Below are 23,076 nucleotides of genomic sequence, written 5' to 3' on the forward strand. Positions count from 1 at the left end.
ACCGATTTAAGTGCCTTATTGAATAATTCAAATTTTTAATGAGTCTATAAGTATCATCATTCTTTAGAAAAATTAAAAATTGCTATTAAAGTTTTAAAATGCCAAATATGCTATATTTATATTAGCATATTTTGTTCAGTGATATCTTACAGAATTAAATTGTGGATTAGTGTATTACCCAGAAGGAATCATTATCACCATATACAAAATTAATATTTAAAATTTGGGCTGGGCACAGTGGCTCAAGCCTGTAATGTCAACACTTTGAGAGGTCAAAGTGGGCAGATCATTTGAGGTCAGGAGTTCAAGACCAGCCTGGCCAACATGGTAAAACCCTGTTGCTACTTAAAAAAAAAAAAAAAAAGAAAAATACAAAAGTAGCCAGGTGTGATGGAGCATACCTGTAATCCCAGCCACTCAGGAGGCTGAGGTAGGAGGATTGCTGGAGCCCCAGGGGGTGGAGGTGGCAGTGAGCCACTGCTCTCCAGCCTGGGCCACAGAGTGAGACCCTGTCTCAAAAAAAAGGATAGAAAAGAAAAGAAAATTTTGCATAGTATTTGAAGACTTTCTAACACCACCCAGAATGTGTTTATATGCATTACTGAAAAAAGTATTCAGAACACTTTTTCAAAACAATTGTACCGTGTGATAAATAAGACACTTGAACTCCCACGGAAGGAAATCTCTTTATCCAGAGGTTCTCCGTTTAAATATGTTATCATTACACCAGCTTTGACTAGAGCCAAGGAAATTAGCAAACAGCTTCTCAAATAGGAACTGCCTTTGTCATCTATGTCATTCAAGCGAAGTTCTTAAAGCCTGAGTGTTTTAACACTTGTTTTTAATGCAGTGTTTGCTAATTAAAGTTGCAGGCATAACTGCCTTATTTTTACAAGTTAGAAAAGGTCCTTGTCAGTGATTTTGCCAATAGATGGTCTGTCTACAGATGGGAGGCTTTTATTCATGGGAATAGATCTCATTATGCATTTAGGAATTTTTTTTAAAAACTCTTGGCTTTGGAAATCGTTGAGTTGTGTTTATTCTAGTATGAAGTAAAGGAACTTTCATAATTTATTATAATTGTTAATTTGGTTATTTTAAAACAAGCAGATTGTTTGTGAATACCATAATTTTGGTATGTATTTACATCTTATACTGATAATTATGTCTCTCTCATTTTAGTTGTGTGCCTGATGGCCTATCATCTACTTTTTGGAATGTTTGTCTGGTCATACTGGAAAACTATCTTTACATTACCAATGAATCCTTCAAAAGAAGTAAGTTAAAATATTAACAAAATTATTCTAAAGATAGAAATCAATAATACTGATGTATTATTGAAGAGTGAATTTTATTTTTAATGTTGCAAACTTATTGAGTGTAGTGACTTTTTAGATTAAAAAATTAATATGTCTTAATAAATACTTGAATTTTCACTTGGAAATACTATTTTTCACCAGATGAGCACTGCATTTTCTGTATTAAATCTGTTATGAATTCCATTTCCGCTTTACAGTCAGACATCAGGATGGATGGATAGGTAGACAAAGATAGATAATAAAATAGAGCTGGAAGGTAGACAAAATTCTGTGATAATTATCATATTAAAGATATATTAGTTGGTTATTAGCCACCAGAAACAACAATAACAACAAAATAATGGCTTAGTCAGTCTTCTCTGCATTCAAAAAGTCCGTAGCTAGTCCACAGCTTCCAGGTGTCCACACGCCTTCTGTCTTGTTTCTCTGCCACGTGTAACCTCCATTTACAATGTCCCTTCTTGGTCTAAGACGGATGCTGCAGTTGCAACCATCACATCTACATTGTAGCCAGCAGACTAAAGAAAGTAGGAAAGAGGAGAAGTAAATGTCCTTCTCTTCAAGAACACTTTCTAGACATTCCTGATGTCATTTCCGCTTACATTTAGAAGTTAGTTATATGGCCACATCTACCCACACAGAAGATGGGAGTGTGGACTTTCTTCTCCATGGCCATGTTAAACATGAAAGAAGAGAAAGCTGGTTACTGAGAGACAGCTAGCAATCTCTGCTCCAGAGGGTTTTAAGTAGAGTGATGAATCACATTTACATGTTGAAAAGATCATTCTGTTTGTTTGTGGATCATTCATCCTGGCTAAACATTCTTGGAGCAAAGAATTGTGTCTCACTAATTTTTGTATCCTTGGCAGATAGCCCAGTACATTATTGAGTAAAAATACACTTTGCTAATAGTGGTATTGGTGTAGTTTTAGTAAGCCAAGGTAAAAAGAAAAAAAAAAAGCATCACTGTAGACAGTTTCCTGAAGTAATCACTTTGAAATGAAACTTTGGTCAAAAAAAGCCAATAAATATGCCATTTGGCTTGGGAGAGGATAGTAAAAGCCACAGATATTTGCACGGAATTAATGGTATGCCTGGCTTAGAATGCTCTATCTATCTGTCTATCACCTGTTTTTCTTCTATTCTCCACTTCTTTTTCTTTCCCAGTCTGTTTTTTTTCTTTCCTCCTACCGTATTTGCTTCTTTTCCATCATCTCTCTTACCCTCATCCTGTCCTTAGTAGTAGGTTGGAAAAAAAATACTGACTTCTCTCATAGATAATCTCATGCACTCTGGTAGTTTACATACAACCTCCCTATTGATAACTCCCAAATCTATTTTGAGTTCTAAACTGCCCCTTAAATTTCAAACTTATGTATCCCCCTGCCAAGCATGGCTTCTTAATAATTCCACTGACACCTCAAATACAAAACATCAAAAACAGGAGTCATCACCTTCTCCTTCCCCAGACTGTGACTCATCTCTTGCTTATGTCAGTTAACGAGCAGTTTATCACTGCTCTAATTCTGGGTCTTCATGGTCTCCCTTGTCTGAGACATTGTATTCTTCTTCTGGTAATTTGGTTATTTTAAAACAAGCAGATCGTTTGTGAATACCGTAATTTCAGTCTGTATTTGCATATTATAATGATAATTATGTTTCTCTCATTTTAGTTGTGTGCCTGATGGCCTGTCATCTGCTTTTTGCCATGTTTGTCTGGTCATACTGGAAAACTCTCTTAAGGTTTTCTGTTTACAGCCTTGCCTACCTTTCCTTCCCAGAACCCCGCAAAACTTCATCCAATACCCTGAAGCTGGAGTGGTCCACCTAAAAACTGATGTACCGCCTTCCCTCTACTGCTTGTGTCTGTTGCGATTCCACGTATCCTACAGGGAAAGGCTCAGTCTCTCCTGCCTAGCAATAGCAGCTCGTGTCTCAATTTCTGACTTTCCACTTTATACTCTAGTAGTTCTTAACTGCACATAGTTTCCTGTGTACAACATGGCACTATTTCGTTTCCAAAATATTCTTACCCCTTTCTCACTGAAATAATATATATATTTTTTTCCATTCCTACTGGCAGCTCCTTCTTGGTCTCCTTTCCTGGTTCCTCTTCAGCTCCTAGACTGCCAAAGCATGGGAGTGTTCCAGAGCTTAATCCCTGGACCTCTTTTCTTACATACCTGCATTTATTCCCTTGTGGATTTCATTTATTTCTGTGGCTTACTGTGTCACCCCAGTACTGCAGCTCTCAGATTAATATATTAGCCTGGTGCTTGCTAATAAACGCCTGCCACATTTCCAGCTACCTATTTTGACATCTAATAGAAATTTCAGGGTCAACAAAACTGAAAACAAACGTCTCATTTCTCGTTTAATTCGCCAGTTCTCCTAGTCCTAAAGTTTTCTTATCTCAGTAATGACGATTTTGCTCTTCTGTTCAGGCCTGAAACATTGGTGTCACCCTTGGCTATGTTTTTTCTGTCGGACGCCACATCTAGTCAATCAGAAAATTCTATACTGTCACCCTCAGAGTATGGCCACAGTGTGAACTCATATCCTGCACTACTCCCTGCTCCCACCCTGGTCCAAGCCATCGTCGTCTCTCGTTTATACATTTGCAGTAGCCTCTTAACAGGTTTTGGTTTTTGTTTTTGTTTTTGTTTTTTGGCCTCCTCTTGTGTATTTTCAACACAGTAGCCAAAGTAATCCTTTCAAAAGACAAGGCAAATCTCTCACTTTTTTGATGTCTTTTTACAAATGATACCTTATCATTGAGGCTATCTGTGATGACTCAGCATAGAATAGCAACCCCCCAGCCCCCGGTATTCCCTGCACCTTACCTTCCTGGATTTTTCTCCAAACCATTTACCATCATGCAACACGCTCCATATTTATTTGTTGAATACTTTTAAAAATACACCATCACTAGAATGTAAGTTCCATGAGGGCGTGAAATTTATCTTTGTTCACTGCTTCATCACCGGGGCCTAAAGCAGTGTCTGACCTGTAGAAGGTACACAGGAGATATATTTTAAGTGATTGAAAGTGGGGAAGAAGTTATGCATACAGAGGCAGGTTTATTTTTATGGCTTTGGCAGGAAGTTGAAGTGACTTCTGACTTCTCTCTAGCATTGTATCTGACATCATTGGCTAACAATGAAGAGGTAAGCAGGTTAACTAAGGGTTGGGAGAGTAGAGAAGGTTTGAAATAGTGGATTGGACAGAGTGTCAAAAAGAAATGAAACAGAAACACGCAAGAAAGAACACAGCATTGAAGGAGCAGTCAAAATTGATGACAGTCAGGACATTATAACAGTATCAGGCTTTGTTGCATGATTTTTCTACAGAAATACCTTATTCATACAACTGTGTGAAATAGATAATACTTTTTACTATTTTACAGATGGAGCCATTGGCTTTGAGCATGAGATAATTATCTTAAAGTATCTAGTGCTACTGTGTGGGAGAGCTAAGTTTCAAACAAAAGTCCTTTCAACCCTTGGGGACACTTTCTTTTCACTACACCATGCTCTAGTATGGAGAGTAAGCACAGTGGGGTGGGAGTGCCCAGAACTTCAATTGCAGCATGGGGGAAAATACAGCAAAAATTTTTGTACATATTATTTAATATTTTTATTTTTAAAGTTTTGTATATGAGGTACATAAGATATTAGCGGATAAAGTATATACCAATACACTTGAACCTGGGAGGCGGAGGTTGCAGTGAGCTGAGATCGCACCATTGCACTCCAGCCTGGGCGACAGATCGAGACTCCGTCTCAAAAAAAAAAAAAAAAAGAAAAAACTATATACCAATAAATACTCATCTGTTAGCAGTGTGATCTCACATAATTTTTTAATTTTTTGCAGTTAGGGGAACATGATCAAAAGAGTGTGGAGACTACTGTTAGGAAGAAAGCCCTTGTTTGGTGGTTAAGAACCTTGGAATATTCCCTTTATAAAATGCAAGGTCTTGGGCTATTCTTTTAATTGATCAGCTGTTCGAGACCTCTCGCTTGTAAAATGAGGATCCTGAACTTAGAACATGTGAATTAAAATTTGCCCTTTGCATAGCAAGATTGTTAAAGTGATAATAGTTTTTCATTGGTAAGGTTTTCGCCATATAAAAGTAATATAACTGCACTAAATTATATTTTGAAAATAGAAACTAGGCAAAAAGAAAAAAAGAGAACAATCCATTACACCAATTCAAGCACTTTACATTCTAAATTTCTTTGTAGTTAAAAAAAAATCGTGAGTACCTAATAGGTATATATATTTATGGGGTACACGAGGTATTTTGATACAGGCATGCAATGTGTAATAATCACATCAGGGTAAATGGGGTATCGATCACCACAAGCATTTATATTTTGTGTTACAACAAATCCCATTATACTCAGTTACTTTAAAAAGTACAAATAAATTATTATTGACTGTAGCCACCCTATTGTGCTATCAAATACTAGGTCTTATTCATTCTTTTTTTTCTTTTCTTTCTTTCTTTTTTTTTTTTTTTTTTGAGATGCAGTTTCACTCTGTCACCCAGGCTGGAGTGCAGTGGCACAATCTCAGCTCACTGCAACCTCCGCCTTCTGGTTTCAAGCGATTCTCTTGCCTCAGCCTCCCGAGTAGCTGGGATTACAGGTGTATGCCACCACGCCTGGCTAATTTTTGTTATTTTTAGTATTTTAGTAGAGACGAAGTTTCACCATGTTGGCTAGGCTGGTCTCAAACTCCTGACCTTGTGATCTGCCCACCTCGGCCTCCCATAGTGCTGGGATTACTGATGTGAACCATGGCGCCTGGCCCTAATTTTTGTGTTTTTAATAGAGATGGGGTTTCGCTATGTTGGCCAGGCTGGTCTCGAACTCCTGACGTCAAATGATCCGCTGGCCTCGACCTCCCAGAGTGCTGGGATTACAAGTGTGAGCCACTGTGCCCGGCCTTATTCATTCTTTCTAACTTTTTTGGTTTTGGTACCATTAACCATCTCCACTTCTGTCCCAGTTCCTCACTACCCTTCCCAGCCTCTGGTTGCCATCCTTTTATTCTCTATCTCTATGAGTTTAGTTGTTTTTATTTTTAGCTCCCACAAATAAGTGAGAACATGCTAAGTTTGTATTTCTCTGCCCTGCTTATTTTACTTAACGTAATGACCTCGAGTTCCATTCATGTTGTTGCAAATGATGGGATCTCATTCTTTTTTTGTGACTGAATATATTCCATTGTGTAAGTAAGCACCACATTTTCATTATCCATTCATCCATTGATGGACACTGAGGTTCCTTTCAAATCTTGGCTATTGGGAATAGTGCTACAATAAACATGGGTGTGCAGATTATCTCTTAACATACTTGTTTCCTTTCTTTTAGGTATATACTAACAGTAGGATTGCTGGGTCATATGGTAGCTCTATTTTTGGCTTTTTGAGAAACCCATTGTAGTAGTTCTAGTTTACATTGCCACCAACAGTATACAAGGGTTCCCTTTTCTCCACTACCTCACCAGCGTTTGTTATTGCCTTTATTTTATTTTATTATTATTTTTTGAGACAAGGTCTTGCTCTGTTGTCCAGGCTGGAGTGCAGTGCTACAATCACAGCTCATTGAAGCTTTGACTTCCTGGGTTCGAGCAATAGTCCCGCCTCAGTCCCCTAAGTAGCTGTGACTATAGGCAGGCATCATCACGCCTATCTAATTTCTTTTTTATTTATTTTTTGTAGAGACGAGATTTTGGTATGTTGCCTAGGCTGGCCTCAAATTCCTGGGCTCAAATGATCCTCCCGCCTTGGCCTCCCAAAGTGCTGCGATTATAGGCATGAGCCGCTGCACCTCCCCTTTGCCTGTCTTTTGGATAAAAGCTGTTTTAACTGGAGTGCGATATCTCATTGTAGTTTTGATTTGCATTTCTCTGATGGCCATGGATGCTGAGCATATCTTCATATTACCTGTTTGCCCTCCGTGTGTCTTCTTTTGAGAAATGTCTATTCAGATCTTTTGCTCATTTGTAAATTGGACTATTAGATTTTGTCCTGTAGGGTTGTTTGAGCTCCTTATACATTCTGGATATTAATCGTTTATCAGATGGGGAGTTGACAAGTATTTTCTCCCATTCTGTGGGTTGTCTTTTCGCTTGGTTGATTGTTTCCTTTGCTGTACAAAAGCCTTTTAACTTGATGCAATTCCGTTTGTCCGCTTTTGCTTTGGTTGCCTGTGCTTGTGGGATATGACTCAAGAAATCCTTGCCCACACCAGTGCTTGCCAGAGTTTCCCCAATATTTTCTTTTACTGGTTTCATAATTTGAGGTCTTAGATTTAAGTCTTTAATCCATTTTGATTTTTGTATAGGGCAAGAGATATGGCTTTCATTTCATTCTTCTGCATGTGGAGATCGAGTTTCCCCAGCGGCGCTTATTGAAAAGACTGCCTTTTCCCCAGTGTATGTTCTTGGCACCTTTGTTGAAAATGAGTTTACTGTAGATGTGTGGATTTGTTTCTGGGTTCTCTCTTTTTTTCCATTGGTCTATGTATGCCAATACCATGCTATTTTGGTTACTCTGTACAAATGCTGGTCGTATGCCAGTACCATGCTATTTAGGTTACTCCCCTACACTAAACTCTGTAGTGTAATTTGAAGTCAGGTAATGTGATCTTCCAGTTTTGTTCTTTTTATTCAGAATAGCTTAGGCTGTTCTGGGTCTTTTGTGATTCCATATAAATTTTAGTATTTCTCCTCCTTGGGAAGGCTTTCCAGGTTAGGTGTTGTGATCTGAGCTGTATCTGCATTAGGAGGTACCCCAGTCCCAGTAATACTGTGGTTCTTACAGACTGGTAGATGTGTACTGGCTTGGTGGTCTTGCAGAAGATTTGGAAGAATTCTCTGGATTACCAGGCAGAGACTCTTGTTCTTCTGCCTTACATTCTTTTAAATAAACAGAGCCTCTCACTCTCTCTGTGCTGAGCTGCCGGGAGCTGGTGGAGGGGTGACATGGCACCTCTGTGGCCAACACCCCTGGGACTGTGCTCAGTCAGACCCAAAGTCAGAATAGCACTGGGTCTCACCCAAGGCCCGCTGTGTCCACTACCTGGCTCCTCCATCTATGTTCGCTCAAGGCTGGAGGGCTCTGCAGTCAGTAGGTGGCAAAGTCAGTTAGGCTTGTGTCCTTCCCTTCAGGGTGGAGAGTTTCCTCAGGCCCTGGGCGGGTCCAGAGCTGCTATCAGTGATACTGATACTGCAGTTGAAAACCTTTCTAGTTTTATTTTGATATTCAGAGTGTACCTGTTCCCATTTTTTAAATGTAATAGTCCATCAGTGGGTTATTAGCATTTTTTATTATTCTTTAAGTTCTGGGATACATGTGCAGAACATGGAGGTTTGTTACATAGGTATACATGTGCAATGGTGGTTTGTTGCACCCATCAACCCATCGTCTACATTAGGTATTTATCATAGTTCTATCCCTCTCCTAGGCCCCCACCCCCTGACAGGCCCTGGTGTGTTATGTTCCCCTCCCTGTGTCCATGTGTTCTCATTGTTAACTCCCCACTTATGAGTGAGAACATGTGGTGGTTCGTTTTCTGTTCCTGTCTTAGTTTGCTGAAAATGATGGTTTCCAGCTTCATCCATGTCCCTGCAAAGGACATGAACTCATCCTTTTTTATGGCTGCATAGTATTCCATGGTATGTATGTGCCACATGTTCTTTATCCAGTCTATTATTGATGGGCATTTGGGTTGGTTCCGAGTCTTTGCTATTGTGAATAGTGCCGCAGTAAACATACGTGTGCATCTGTCTTTATAGTAGATTATTTCACTGACATATCACTTTTTAAAAGTTTTTTAAATTGTAAAATATTTTATGCATATTACTGCATATATACAAAAACATATATATAATGCACTTCTTAAAGAATAATCAAGTGAAAACACGTAAGCAGTCAGTGAGCCAGTATGTCAAACACTGTTCACATTTTCCATCTCTGCTGTGTGTCCGTCAACTGTTTCCCTTTATTCCTCAAAACGTAACAACTATCCTGCATTTTCTATTCCTTTTTCTTTATAATTTTATCGCCTGTATATGTATCTCTAAACAACAATGTTTATGTTCTTTAGCTTACTGGTTTTAAAATTAGATGAATGGAATCATTGTATATGTTCTGGAAGATGGTTTAATGTTGTTCATTATATTGAGGTTCTTTGCTTTGCTATACACAACTATAGTTTATTAACTGTTAAATGCCGGTACTATTCCATTATTTGAATATATCATACCCCAGTTTATCCATCATCCTTTTGATGGACATTTGAGTTGTGTTTAGTTTTTTTATATTTCCAACAATGATACTGAGATTTTTCTTGTACATGTCTCCTGACGCACATTTATAGAAATTTATACAGGTGTGTGTGTGTCTGTGTGTGTAAGATATATATTTATATGTATATTATTAAACAGGAGCCCAAATTTTGTTTTTCTCAAATATTTTAAAATTAGCTGGACCAAATTGTCAGTATAAGAAGTAAAATAAATAATTAGACCCTTTAGAAGTGCTGTGGGAGATTTCATGTAAGGATTATCACTAAGTTAAAACTCACTTAAATAAGAAAATATGCTTAATGGATTTTCTACATTTGTTCTTAATGATCTAAACAAAAAATTTATTCATTGAGTTTTATTTATTCTTTGGGCCATTTTATCTATCAGTATAACTAATAGTTTGTTGGAACTCTGCGGTTTATAAGCATTTTTATGTACTCTGTTTCTTTTGAGTTACACAAAAACCAGAGGAAGTAGGTATAATGGTATTATGATTACTAGTATTATACCCTTTTCTAGATGCATAAGTGAATGACCTGTAAGGTGAACAGACTTGCCCAGATTTCAAACTCTAGTGTCTCTTTGAATGTACAATATACCATTAATATTTTATAAATACCCTTTTCCGGGTATGGTACAGAAGACCAATATGTTATTTCTTTGAAAATACTGATTAAAATTTAAATGTATTCCACAGTTCCATCTCTCTTATGCAGAGAAAGAATTGTTGGAGAGAGAGCCAAGAGGAGAAGCCCATCAGGAGGTTCTTAGGCGAGCAGCCAAGGATCTTCCCATCTATACCAGGACCATGTCTGGAGGTGAATGTCAATAATGGGTGCTTTGCAATGGCATGCAAATAACATCATTAAGGTGACTGTAAGAAAATGTGTTTATATACTTGAAATGGTAAAACACTCATTTCAGAATACTGTGTTATTTCTTGCACTGCTATTAAATCTTTCCTGAATGATTCCATAAAACAGAATGGAAACCTGAATAACACTGTGGCAAAGAGATCTCAAGGAAATCAGAACTGACTTTAATCCTGTTCTGCCTACTTAGTTATGACTCAGTGAAGATGTGAGAACTGCTGAAATCTTGATTTATAGTAGTACTCATGTTTAAGGTTTTAATTGTGGACTTTCCTATACATATTTAATTTAAGGCAGCAGTATCTGTAATGAATATAAAATGAATACTTTTACAAGTATTTTTTCATAAATTTAGAACACTCATATAGGTGATGTAAAATTTCATTTAGGTATTGGTATAATTTTTTATCTCTCTTTAAAATTTTCTTAATAATGCAATAAATTCACAAATCTCTTACTTGGGACATACTTTACGGTAATTTGACAACTATCCAATTAAACAATTGTCTTACAACTGATGTCCATGGGCTAGTGATGCTTACCCACCAAGACCTGCCCAGAACTTCTGTGGCTTCAGACCTGTGCTGCCCATCATGGTAGCTGCTAGCCCCATGTGGCTTTTGAGCACTTAAAATATGGCCAGTTCAAATTGAGATGTGCTCTAAGTATAAAATACACACTGGTTTCAAAGACTTGCTGTGAAAAAAATATATAAAATATCTCATTAATGGACAGACACAGTGGCTTGTGCCTATAATCCCAGCAACTCAGGAGCCTGAGGTGGAGGATTGCTTGAGCCCGGGAATTAGAAGTTGCAATGAGCTGTGATTGCACCACTGCACTGCTGCCTGGGTGACAGAGTGAGACCCTGTCCCTAAAAAATAAAATAAATAAAAAATGTATAAAAGAAAGAAAGAAAGAAAAACTCATTAAGATTTGTGACTGTGTGTGGTGACTCATACACCTGTAATCCCAGCACTTTGGGAGGCTGAGGCAGGTGGATCACCTGAGGTCAGGAGTTCAAGACCAGCCTGACCAACATGGTGAAACCCCATCTCTACTAAAAATACAAAAAAATTAGCTTGGGCATGGTGGCGCACACCTGTAGTCCCAGCTACTCAGCTCAGGAGGCTGAGGTGGGAGAATTGCTTGAACCCAGGAGGCGGAGGCTGCAGTGAGCTGAGATGACACCACTATACTCCAGCATGGGCGACAGTGAGACTCCATCTCAAAAAAAAAAAAGATTTTTATATTACTTATATTTGTTTCTGACTCACTTATTATAACTACTGATAATTGAAAAACATCAGAAAAATTTCCTTAGGAGATTCTCCGTTCTTGTTAAACCTCCAGAGAACTGTGGCTGTAGGCAAGTCATTCCATTTTTGTGTTTAAACAGCATCAAATATCTTATTTTTTTTACCAGACTTACATTTTATATGCTTTTTAAAATTTAAATTTGAAGAGATGATAAAAGCCATTTAATTGTATATTCATTTCAGTGTTAACTCTAAGACTAAGTGGAGCTTTTTGTCCCTAGCCATCCGATACTGTGACAGATGCCAACTTATAAAACCAGATCGCTGCCATCACTGCTCCGTCTGTGATAAGTAAGAGAACCTTTAGCTTCTAAAATATCTGCATGCTGGTGGTCTTTTTCTTCATTATGTTTCTTTTCTCACTGTTTTCCTGATTATCTTCTCCATATTCTCGCTTCTTAGCCCTTGATTTCGGAAATACAGTTGGGATAACCCCCTGGCATTCGTGCCAGTGAGGCCTGAGGCCACAGTCAAGTGTCAGTGTGCCCCCAGATTCACGGTGCCCTGAAGTGTGTGATTTTTAGCAGTTCTGACTTGGCTAGTTCAATTTAGGAAATACTTCTGTGAGTGTTTTCCATTTTTAAAAAGATAACTTGGTTGACTTCATGACAGTCAGACGTTGTTATATATTTAATATACTCCAAGAACAGTAGGACTTGGCGTCAGGATTGATATTGAAGGAGAAGTTTTATCCAGACTTTCTGTAAATCCATTGCAGTTTTGTTCTTTCTTTAGCATCAGATAGTTGTATATTAATACATTATATTGTTTTTAGAAAATGAGTTGCTTTGCATCTCAAGCATGTATATTTCAAATTCAAGTTACCGTATTATACGAATTGGCTATAGTGTTTATTTTAGATGAGAACTTCTGCTATTGTCCAATTTTTAGATAAGTAAATAATTTTGCAATATTTTGCTTGCCACAGCTCTTTGAACTAACCATAATTTATATTTTTATAGTGTAATATGATTAAAATTTCATGGGGTATTGGGTTTTGTGTTTTGCTTTTTTAGATGTATTTTGAAGATGGATCATCATTGCCCATGGTGAGTTGACTGTATATTTAAACAAGTTTGTGTCCCTTATAAATGTTAATAAATTGAATCACCCATGTAAATCTTTTCACAAATGAAATATTACTTGAGTTGACATAGCAGGAACTTTCAGATTTAGTTTCTGATATTTGTTTGATTAGCTTAAAAGAGCCTTTATTTAGGGGACTTTCCATGAAATACTTTTAAAACCAGTAGGTTAACAGTATAAAAGTTAATATCACATGTTAGCTCAGAACAAAGGATTTTCTTTGTATGCATGTGCATAAACAGAGATTCCAAAATACTCCACAGAAATATACACAAAGATGTACAAGTAAATTATACATAGTACCTCACTGGAAGGTTTTTATAAAGAATTAAGTCATCTAAAGCTTTTTAACAATTTATTTTATGCAAAAGTTGACATTAAGGAGTAGAATACCAACTACACAGATGTACAAATGCACACATACATTTAAACAAGATTTTCCACATAGAATTCATTAATATTTGCTAATATTTCTCAGTCACGAAATTAGGTAATTTAATAGAGAATTATTTGAAAGATCTGATTAGTAAGGTTAATTTTCCTTCCTTTTCCTGTAATTTTTCATCTCAGTGTACACATGTCTTTGATAGTTATGCCCAGGTTGCTGGCCAGGTTGGATTTGGGCATGAGTAATACTTACTCTTCAAGCCTTCTTTCAGGGATGGCTCTACAGAAAGGTAGACATGCCCACAAGTCCACAGTACGTATAGGGTGAAATATATGTAGGGAACAGTTCTCTTAGCAGCAGGAAAGATTCCCAGGGGAATGTAGGGATTATAGTATCCTGTATCTTTCACCGTTGTACCTCTTTCTTTTCTCCACCTCGATTTTCTCCTTTAAAGCATTCAAGCTCGTCAGTCCATACGAGAATGGCATTCTTCTTACAGGTCTCGATAGATAACCCCCCTTTGTACTAACTGATACTTGCATTCATTCTTTTGCACCCGCCCCCCAGCCACTTTTCTTTTCTGTTTTTTTTTTTTTTCTTCCAACAAGTGTTCCCCCTCCCCCCGTGTCTTTAATTAGACGCCTTCTTCTTCTTCTTCTTTCTTCTTCTTTCTTCTTGTTTCTTCTTCTTTCTTCTTTCTTCTTTCTTCTTCTTGACAGAGTCTCGCTCTGTCGCCCAGGCCCGAGTGCAGTGGCGCAATCTCGGCTCACTGCAACCTCCGCCTCCTGGGTTCAAGCGATTCTCCTGCCTCAGCCTCCCGAGTAGCCGAATTACAGGTGCCCGCTACCTCCCCTGGCTAATTTTTGTATTTTTGGTAGAGATGGTTTCACCATATTGGCCAGGCTAGTCTCGAACTCTTGACCTTGTGATCCGCCCACCTTGGCTTCCCAAAGTGCTGGGATTACAGGCACGAGCCACCACGCCCGGCCAACGTCTTCTTCATTCTCCTTACATTCATTTGTTGACTTCCCCTGCAGTTGCTGTCAGTGCCCCACCTGTATCCCCATGACTCACCTGTTGAGTTCATGGCATCTGTGGTGAACAGCTCCCGTACCCGCTGGCAGCTCCCCATTCAGGCACCTGTGTTTCTTTTCTTCTCTGCCTGAGGGGTCTCTTCTACCTGGGTAGTTTCATTCAGCTCTACAAGCCAGGCAGTCCAGAAGTGCCAAGGCATTCATACCTGCAGGAGCAACCCTCAACCAGTGACAGCCTGGCCAGTAAAAAGTGCTTTATGGTTACTGTGTCAAATGAACTGTATCCAAGTTCTTGTCTCAGGGTCTGCTTTGGGGTAAACCCATATTAAGCACCCTCCTTTCTGGATAACTGTATACTCCAGCTATATTCAGCAGAGTGGTAGTCATCAGAGGCATAGCGTTGATTTTGATGTTTCTGACGTTTATAAGGGATTGTGATGACAAGGAATGGAGAGGCGGGAAAAAATCACGTCAGTACATACCTATATAAAGCTTCCCATGCCCATGCTATACTCATAAAATTACAAAAAGAGAAAATAATAATTTACCGTTATAGTAATCTTGCTAAATGAACAGTTAATTTGGCCTCGTGAGAAACTTACAATTTGATAGCCTTTCCAGTTTCACAGGTCCTGTTAAATAAGTGAAGGAGAACAACAGAAATGAGACCCTAGTATTTTTAAAATAGGTTCACGTGGCATACTACACACCACCTGCTGTTGCTCCACCCTTAGCTGGCAGTGTGGGAAGGTGAATGGACTGACTGCGGTACCTTTTAACCCGTGTCATCGTTCCCTTCCCCATCACTTCCCTTGCCGCATCCACTGTCCCTGCCACGGTTGTAGCTCTGGGTACTCCCTTGCAGAAAGCAGCAGCCATGTTGACTTGTGAAGGATTTGATGCCAAGGGCCTAATACTCACTTGGTGCCAGCTGAATGGAGCAGCCATTGTATGTAATTCTAAAATTTCAAATTAAAATTTTAAATAAAAAAGTCTATAGCTAATAACATGCTTTTGGTTCCAAATTCAGAAATAAAACAGGTGGCCATGTTCTTTCCAGTCCCTCTCCCACCTTCTTCAACTACACACACAGAACCAGGGTTGTTAATGTCATGGCACTTTTCAGATCTCAATGTATGTGAGCGTAGCCTACCAACCCCCTCTTTTTTTTTTTTTTTTTTTTGTTTTTTTTAGTACAAGTGACTACATTATTGACTGAATCTGTTTCTTTTTGTTTTCTTCACTTAATATATTCTAGAAATGTTTCTATATGAATACATAAAAAATCTTTTTCTACAGGCTTTTTGTGATTGTATTCGTCTAATGACAGTCACTTATAGTATTTTTAGGATGTTTTCAGACCCAGGCACAGCCTTTCTTTCTTTTTTTTTTTTTTTTTTTTGGAGACGGAATCTTGCTGTGTTGCCTAGGCTGGAGTGCAGTGGCATGATCTTGGCTCACTGCAAGCTCCGCCTCCTGAGTTCACGCCATTCTTCTGCCTCAGCCTCCAACAAGCTGGGACTACAGGCGCCCACCACCACGCCTGGCTATTTTCTTTTGTATTTTTGGGTTTCACTGCGTTGGCCAGGGTGGTCTCGATCTCCTGACCTCGTGATCTGCCCACCTCGGCCTCACAAAGTGCTGGGATTACAGGTGTGATCCACCACGCCCAGCTGGGCCAGTCTTTTTATACAAGTGTTTTAAACAGGTCTTTTGACCTTAATATCTGTCAGCTCTGAACATTTGACACATTAGATTAATAATACCTCTCCGTTTTGCAATGATTTCTCAGTCTCTGCTCTGGCCACTGAAAATTACCCACCAGAATTCCAGGGATCAATCTCATACTTGTGTTTTAACTAAAACAGATTCCATAATATTTGCTTTATTGGATTTTCTGTCAGAATATTTTTTCCTTTAGTGTAATTTTAGTTAATTAATTATATCATATTAATAATGCTTGCCAAAAGTTAAGTAACACAAAAACAAATTATTTGAGCTTCAATTTATTGATTGCGAATTATGTTCTAGAGGCCATATGTATAATCTGTAATACTTTAAACAGTGACAGAAAGAAGTAGAAATTATTTGTCTCATTTTATTTTATCTTATTATTTTTTTGAGATGGAGTCTCGCTGTGTCTCCTAGGCTGGAGTGCGGTGGCGCCATCTCGGCTCATTGCAAGCTCCGCCTCCTGGGTATTTGTCTCATTTTACAGGGGAAAAAAAATGAGGCTCAGAAAAGAGAAAGAGTGGGCTCCAAGTTTCATAGGAAATTTTTTTTTTACTTCAAAGGCCACACTCCTTCCAATGTATTATGTTCTTTTTCCAATTTAAAGTCAGAAAGCAATTGGCTGGGAACAGGACCAACAGCTGTGTTTTACACTGAACTTAAGAAGGATATTTACCTAGAATGCGTTTTGTTTCTCCATGTGAAGTCATTCCTTTTCTAGATAGAGAAATAGATTCAGAAGAAGTCTTCTTCCTTTTCAAATTGAGTCTGTAAAGCAATAGGCAGTTAAAATGTCTAGCCAAAAGTTGTCTGTTACGAAGACAGTAAGGTATTATTCAAAATAAATGTCACTGTATTTCTTCTAGTTTTATATATATATATGCACACACATATACACACACATACACACACGTACTCTACGTATATACATATTAAACTCTAAAATACATGGTCTTTATTTACTGAACTCCTGTGTCCCTAGCTCTAACATGGCAAATTGTACCATCCTCTAAAGCAAAGCTAAATTAGTTGTGATAAAATCTGTGATCAAAATCATTTTCTTTCTATAAAAATACTCTATTATTTAATACAAAAGCTACTTCTTCTATTCCTTCAGGAAGAGAAACAATCTTTTCTATCCCTTCCAATTTCTTCCTAGTCCACAATTATTTACGCCTATGTTGTCCGAAGTCTTTTTTTTTTTTTTTTTTTTTGAGATGGAATTTCACTCTGTCACCCTGACTGGAGTGCAATGGTGAAAATTTGGCTCACTGCAACCTCTGCTTCCTGAGTTCGAGCAGTTCTTCTACCTCAGCCTCCGGAGTAGCCGGGATTACAGACGTGCACCACCATGCCCAACTAGTTTTTGTATTTTTATTTTATTATTTAATTTTTGACATGGAGTTTTGCTCGTCACCCAGGCTGGAGTGCGGTGGCATTATCTCAGCCTCCTGGGTTCAAGCACTTCTCCTGCCTCTGCCTCCCAAGTAGCTGGAACTACAAGCACGCGCCACCATGCCTGGCTAATTTTTTGTATTTTTAGTAGAGACAGAGTTTCACCAAGACCATGCCAGACTGGTCTTGAACTGCTGACCTCAGGTGATCTACCTGCCCCAACCTCCCAAAGTACCGGGATTACAGGTGTGAGCCACTGCGCCCACCCATGTTGTCCAAAGTGTTAAAGCACCCCAGATTTTGCTTACGCATTCTTTCCCCTTGAAACCAACATAAGTATGCAAAGGGAACATCCTGTATCCTTTTGAGACAGGATACAATTAGACTAGACTAATTGTTTACAATGTTATTTCCTGCCAGATTCCATTCAAACACCATAAAAGGTAACCTCAGCAATTGGCTTGCATCCCCACACTGGAACCTCTAGAGATGCAGATGTAACTGTTTCCATACAATGTGCACCCACAATTTGTGGCTTCTTTTTTTCTTTCTTTTCTTTTCTTTTTTTTTTTTTTTTGAGAAGGAGTCTCACTTTGTTGCCAGGCTGGAGTGCCGTGGCGCTATCTTGGCTCACTGCAGCCTCTGCGTCCTGGATTAAGTGATTGTCCTTCCTCAGCCTCCCGAGTAGCTGGGACTACAGGCGCATGCCACCATGCCCACCTAATTTTTGTATTTTTAGTAGAGACGGAGTTTCACTGTGTTAGCCAGGATGGTTTTGATTTCTTGACCTTGTGATCTGCCTGCCTCGGCCTCCCAAAGTGCTGGGATTACAGGCATGAGCCACCGCGCCCAGCCAACTTGTGGCTTCTTTAAAAATTATTTGCCCATATGTAAGACCTTTAAGTTTAAAAATTACTAAATCTAATGCTATTCCCTTTACCTCATATTTTTTGAGGGAGATGATGTAAAAACATTTTTTTCACATGAACGTGGTTTCATTTTTACGAATCTAGAGAGAAAAGTGTTTCATCTTAGTAGCTAAGTCAGTGGAGAGTGAGGTGATTTTTACCTACGTTAGAACGGGAACAAGGATATTTGAGAAAAGGAAACAATATGTGTATGTTGTATGCGATAGGCTGAACACTGGAAACGGAAACGTGTATGTTCTATTTAATAGGTTCATTATACCGGTTAACCAAGAAGTTACTCAACCCATGAAGGTATTAGCCAATTCCACATGGGAGTTGTATCACATTGACACAAGGTCATCCAGTAATGCCCTTGTCTTTAAGAAAAGGAAATCAAAAATTTGATAGAAAGAGAGTGAGCCTATAAGCCTATAAGTGGGAGCTAAATGATGAGAACACATGGACACAGATGAGGGAACAACACACACTGGGGCCTTTTGGAAGGAGGAGGGTGGAAGGAGGAAGAGGGCTAAGCAAAACAACGAATGGGTACTAGGCTTAATACCTGGGTGATGAAATAATCTATACAACAAACCCGCACGACTCACGTTTACCTATGTAACAAACCTACACTTGTATCCCAAAACTTAAAGTAAAATAAAATAAAATAAAAATTTTTAAAAAAGGAAAATCTTAACAAAAAGAAAATGAGCCTATAAAAATGAATTGTAGTTGTGCTTATGTTTATTGATAAATAGTTTGAGTTATCCCCCCTCAGATAACGACTTTGGAGTGAGAACTGAGATTTATAAATTTCCATGTTTGGAATTATAGCATATTTAGAGCCGACTTTTGGAAATGACCTCAGAGTGTTTAACTTACAGATAAAGAAAATGAAATTCTAATTGATGATTTCACTTCCTCAGGGGCGCATCATTACTTAGTGTTACATGGGCATTCTGACCCGGCTGTCTAACTCCCTGGCCTACTTCTTTTCTTAAAGCTCCAATTTAATATGCTTTGACAGTCCACTTGCTTCAGTGATGGCATGCAAAGAGTAATCTGTGAAGATATTCCATCTAATCTGGGAACACTTGAAAAATTTTAACTTAATTCATCATAGTTGGAAATCAAACCCAAAGATAGCATAGAGGAAGGGTTTAGTAAATTCACTTAAACTGCCTGGCCTGATGAGGTTTCTCACAGGCTCTGTGCTTTGAGGGATGTGCATACTTGCGTAATTTGACATGACATGCAGTTACACTGTTTTTGATTGGCTAAAGCGATATGAAATATCATGTTTTAAAAATAGAAGCAAGTTTCTTTTTAGTGAAATGGATTTTTAAATGATTGTATGCATAAAGAAATATTGTGAGTTATATGTAAAGAAATGCCAATAAATTAAAACCGAGAGGAAGCTAAACACTTGCTTGAGCGTATGCACATGTAGGTTGAAGATGTAAAACTCACTGGAAATGTTTTTGTTTTGTTAACAGGGTGAACAATTGTGTTGGATTTTCAAATTATAAGTTCTTTCTCCTTTTCTTGGCTTATTCTCTGCTCTACTGCCTTTTTATTGCGGCAACAGATTTACAGTATTTTATCAAATTTTGGACAGTAAGTCATTAACTTAGTAACTCTTTTTTTGGTATACAATAATAATGTAGGCTTTGCAGGACTGAATTATTTCAGACAGAGATTTTATAGGCTAGAGCTCATTGACATGCAGTCAGTCCTCATTATTCGCAGATTCTATATTTGTTAATTCACTAAAATGTAATTGTAACCCCCACATCAATACTGACAACTTTCGTCATCTGCAGACATGTGCAGAGTGGCAAAAACATTGAGTTGCCCCTGTGCGCATTCCCAGTTGAGGTTGAACAAGACGATGCTTTTGCCTTCTTGCTTCAGCTCTCATACTGTAAACAAGTGTGCTTTCCACAGTCTATTTAGTGCCATGCTTTTTTCCATTTTTGTGCTTTTTGTTGGTGATTTTGCTGTCAAAAAAAGGTCTTCAAGTGTAGTGCTGAAGTGTGGTCTAATGTTTCTAAGCAAAAGAAAACTGATGTGTCTTATGGAGAAAATACATGTATTAGATAAGCTTAATTCAGGCATGAGTTATAGTGCTGTTAGCTATGAGTTCTATATTAACAAATCAATAATATATATTAAATAAGGTTCATTTAAGCAGAAACACATAAAACAAGGTTACGCACTGATCAGTTGTCAAAGATGTTGTGACCAGAAGTTCCCAGAAACCTAACCCTGTGTTTTCCCTAGGAGCAGTTTTTCAGTATTCACAAATTCATGCTTGTGGAAACTTTATAAAACATAAGTACTGCGAATAACGAGAATTGATGACTATATAAGATTTTTTCAGGATTTAAATATAGAAGTATTTTCTTTATGTTTAAGAAGATTATTTTTTAAATTATTATGCCTATAATGTCCTTATGCCTATAATGTCCTGAGTTTTTATTCATTATTTCTTGATTAGGCTTTATACACTATATATTTTAAATGTAGGCAAAAAGAAATTAAAATTGAGGATTTAAGATATCCAGAGGTCCTCCTTGTGAACACCAAATGACAGTAAAAAATCAGTTTATCTGCTGCCAGGATTGATTTATTATTTTCATTAAATTAACTCTATTATGGTAAGAATTTCTAAATTGCTAGATCACTTATGTGAGATCTGAACCAAATTAAATACCAAAGAGTTATTGAATGCCTACTATGTGTCAGTTCTGTTGCTAAGCATAGAAAGACATGAGTGAAGAGACCTGCTGCTAGCGTTCAAGGAGTCTTTCAGTGTCCAGCTTGAAAAATGATCCCTACTGAACGTCTGGGAGAACATTACCTCACTGCTTCTCCTTCCTGCGGATGACTTTAGTTTCAAACCACAAATACATTTGAAAAGGAATGATCAGAGTTTTCACTGTTTGTCAAAAAAAAAAAAAAAAAAAAACCCGCTGCTGTTGAAAACTATCAGTGAGGTCTTGTGACCTGTGTCAATCGGTCAGGTACTACAGGGTATTGAAACGTGAGGAAAAGCCACCTCCTGGCAGCTATGGTGCTTCACTCTGTGTCCATAGCCCCACCCCCTCCATTCTAGAGCCATTCCAGGTCTCTTTGGATTTATAAACAAGGAGAGTCTAACTGGTTTTCTTTGAGATGGACTGTTTCAGCCCATGGATATTAAGATTTATTTTAGACAGGTGTTATGCACTGGTGTTGATCTTTTCTGTGGTCCTATTATTTAAGATAGCTTGAAGCTTTATTGTGAATGTGTTGTTATATGTATTCATTTAGGTGATGCTGTTGTTTGTAGTAACATAAAACATCAATAAGGATAGTAACCAAATTGTGCCAGTTAGCCTTCATTTTCTGGCATTATAATGAAACTTTTTAAACATTTGGGATTCTGTAGTATGTTAACAAAACATACTCTGTTAATAAATTTAAAACTACATTTTATAGTTCCATTCATCTTGCTTCTTACTATTACAGTTTATACATATACTACCATAAATTTTCTATAATTTGGTTATGAAAAACAAAGTTATTATTCCAAATTTTAATATCATTTTCATATACATATTCTGGTAAACATTTAATCTGATGAAATGTATACATATTTTTCCTGAACTTTTAACAATAAAGCCACATATTTTTTTCATATTAAATTTAAGAAAAATTTTAATCAAAAGAAAATCTTACTTATTTACTTATAAAAGTAGGGGAATACATATCCCTTTGACAAAACATTTTATTTTCTTCCTTTCTTTATAGAATGGCCTACCTGATACTCAAGCCAAGTTCCATATTATGTTTTTATTCTTTGCTGCAGCTATGTTTTCTGTCAGCTTGTCTTCTCTGTTTGGCTATCATTGTTGGCTAGTCAGCAAAAATAAATCTACATTAGGTGAGTATCCAATTATTGTAGTTGACAGAACTTTAAATACTTATACCAACATTCGTTGACAGTTGCTATGTGATTAAATGCCAACCTGCCCTGAAGTGGTAAAAATCATTCTTTTTTTCCTTATTATTTTTTTGATATGTCACTTAGAAACATACAGATTTGCTCATTCAATATATTGATTGTCTCTTAAATGTATATATGCATATATGCATATATACACACACACACACACACACACACACAGAGAGTGGTGAGCAGGGGCAAAACAGTGTAGTGAGGGGAACAAAAATTAATAACCAAACATAAAAGTGATTACAAAATGCAAAGTGCTTTGAAGAAAATAAAAGGATGCTGAGATATGAATAAAAGGATGGAGATGGTGGAAGGAAGCCTATGTAGAATGAGTGGTCAAGGGAGAGCTTATCACAACAAAAAGTGCTTAACCTAAGAAGTCAGCTATAGAAAAAGCCAGAACATGTATGTTTAAAAGCCATACAGATATCGGAGGCAGCAAAAGCAGTGCTTACAGGGAAGTGTATAGCTGTAAATACCTATATTTAAAAACGAAATACCGCGTCCTTTGTAGGGACATGGATGCAGCTGGAAACCATCATTCTTAGCAAACTATCACAAGAAGAGAAAACCAAACACCGCATGTTCTCACTCGTAGGTGGGAACTGAACAATGAGTTCACTTGGACTCGGGAAGGGGAACATCACACATTGGGGCCTATCATGGGGCGGGGGGGGGAGAGATTGCACTGGGGAGTTATACCTG

At 37.8% G+C, this 23,076-nt stretch overlaps 1 protein-coding gene across 1 annotated transcript in view; it reads left to right on the forward strand.

Annotated features, from left to right (window-relative positions):
- ZDHHC2 (zinc finger DHHC-type palmitoyltransferase 2) overlaps positions 1-23,076 on the forward strand; it is a 67,223-nt gene that overhangs the window by 27,963 nt on the left and 16,184 nt on the right. The window contains exons 3-8 of the mRNA XM_023216610.1: positions 1,183-1,277; positions 10,336-10,456; positions 12,051-12,120; positions 12,846-12,878; positions 19,868-19,988; positions 22,167-22,299. Of these exons, the coding sequence (XP_023072378.1) occupies positions 1,183-1,277; positions 10,336-10,456; positions 12,051-12,120; positions 12,846-12,878; positions 19,868-19,988; positions 22,167-22,299 (573 nt within the window). The remainder of the gene's footprint in view (positions 1-1,182; positions 1,278-10,335; positions 10,457-12,050; positions 12,121-12,845; positions 12,879-19,867; positions 19,989-22,166; positions 22,300-23,076) is intronic.

This window comes from Piliocolobus tephrosceles, chromosome 7, assembly GCF_002776525.5.
Source record: "Piliocolobus tephrosceles isolate RC106 chromosome 7, ASM277652v3, whole genome shotgun sequence".
Taxonomy (NCBI): domain Eukaryota; kingdom Metazoa; phylum Chordata; class Mammalia; order Primates; family Cercopithecidae; genus Piliocolobus; species Piliocolobus tephrosceles.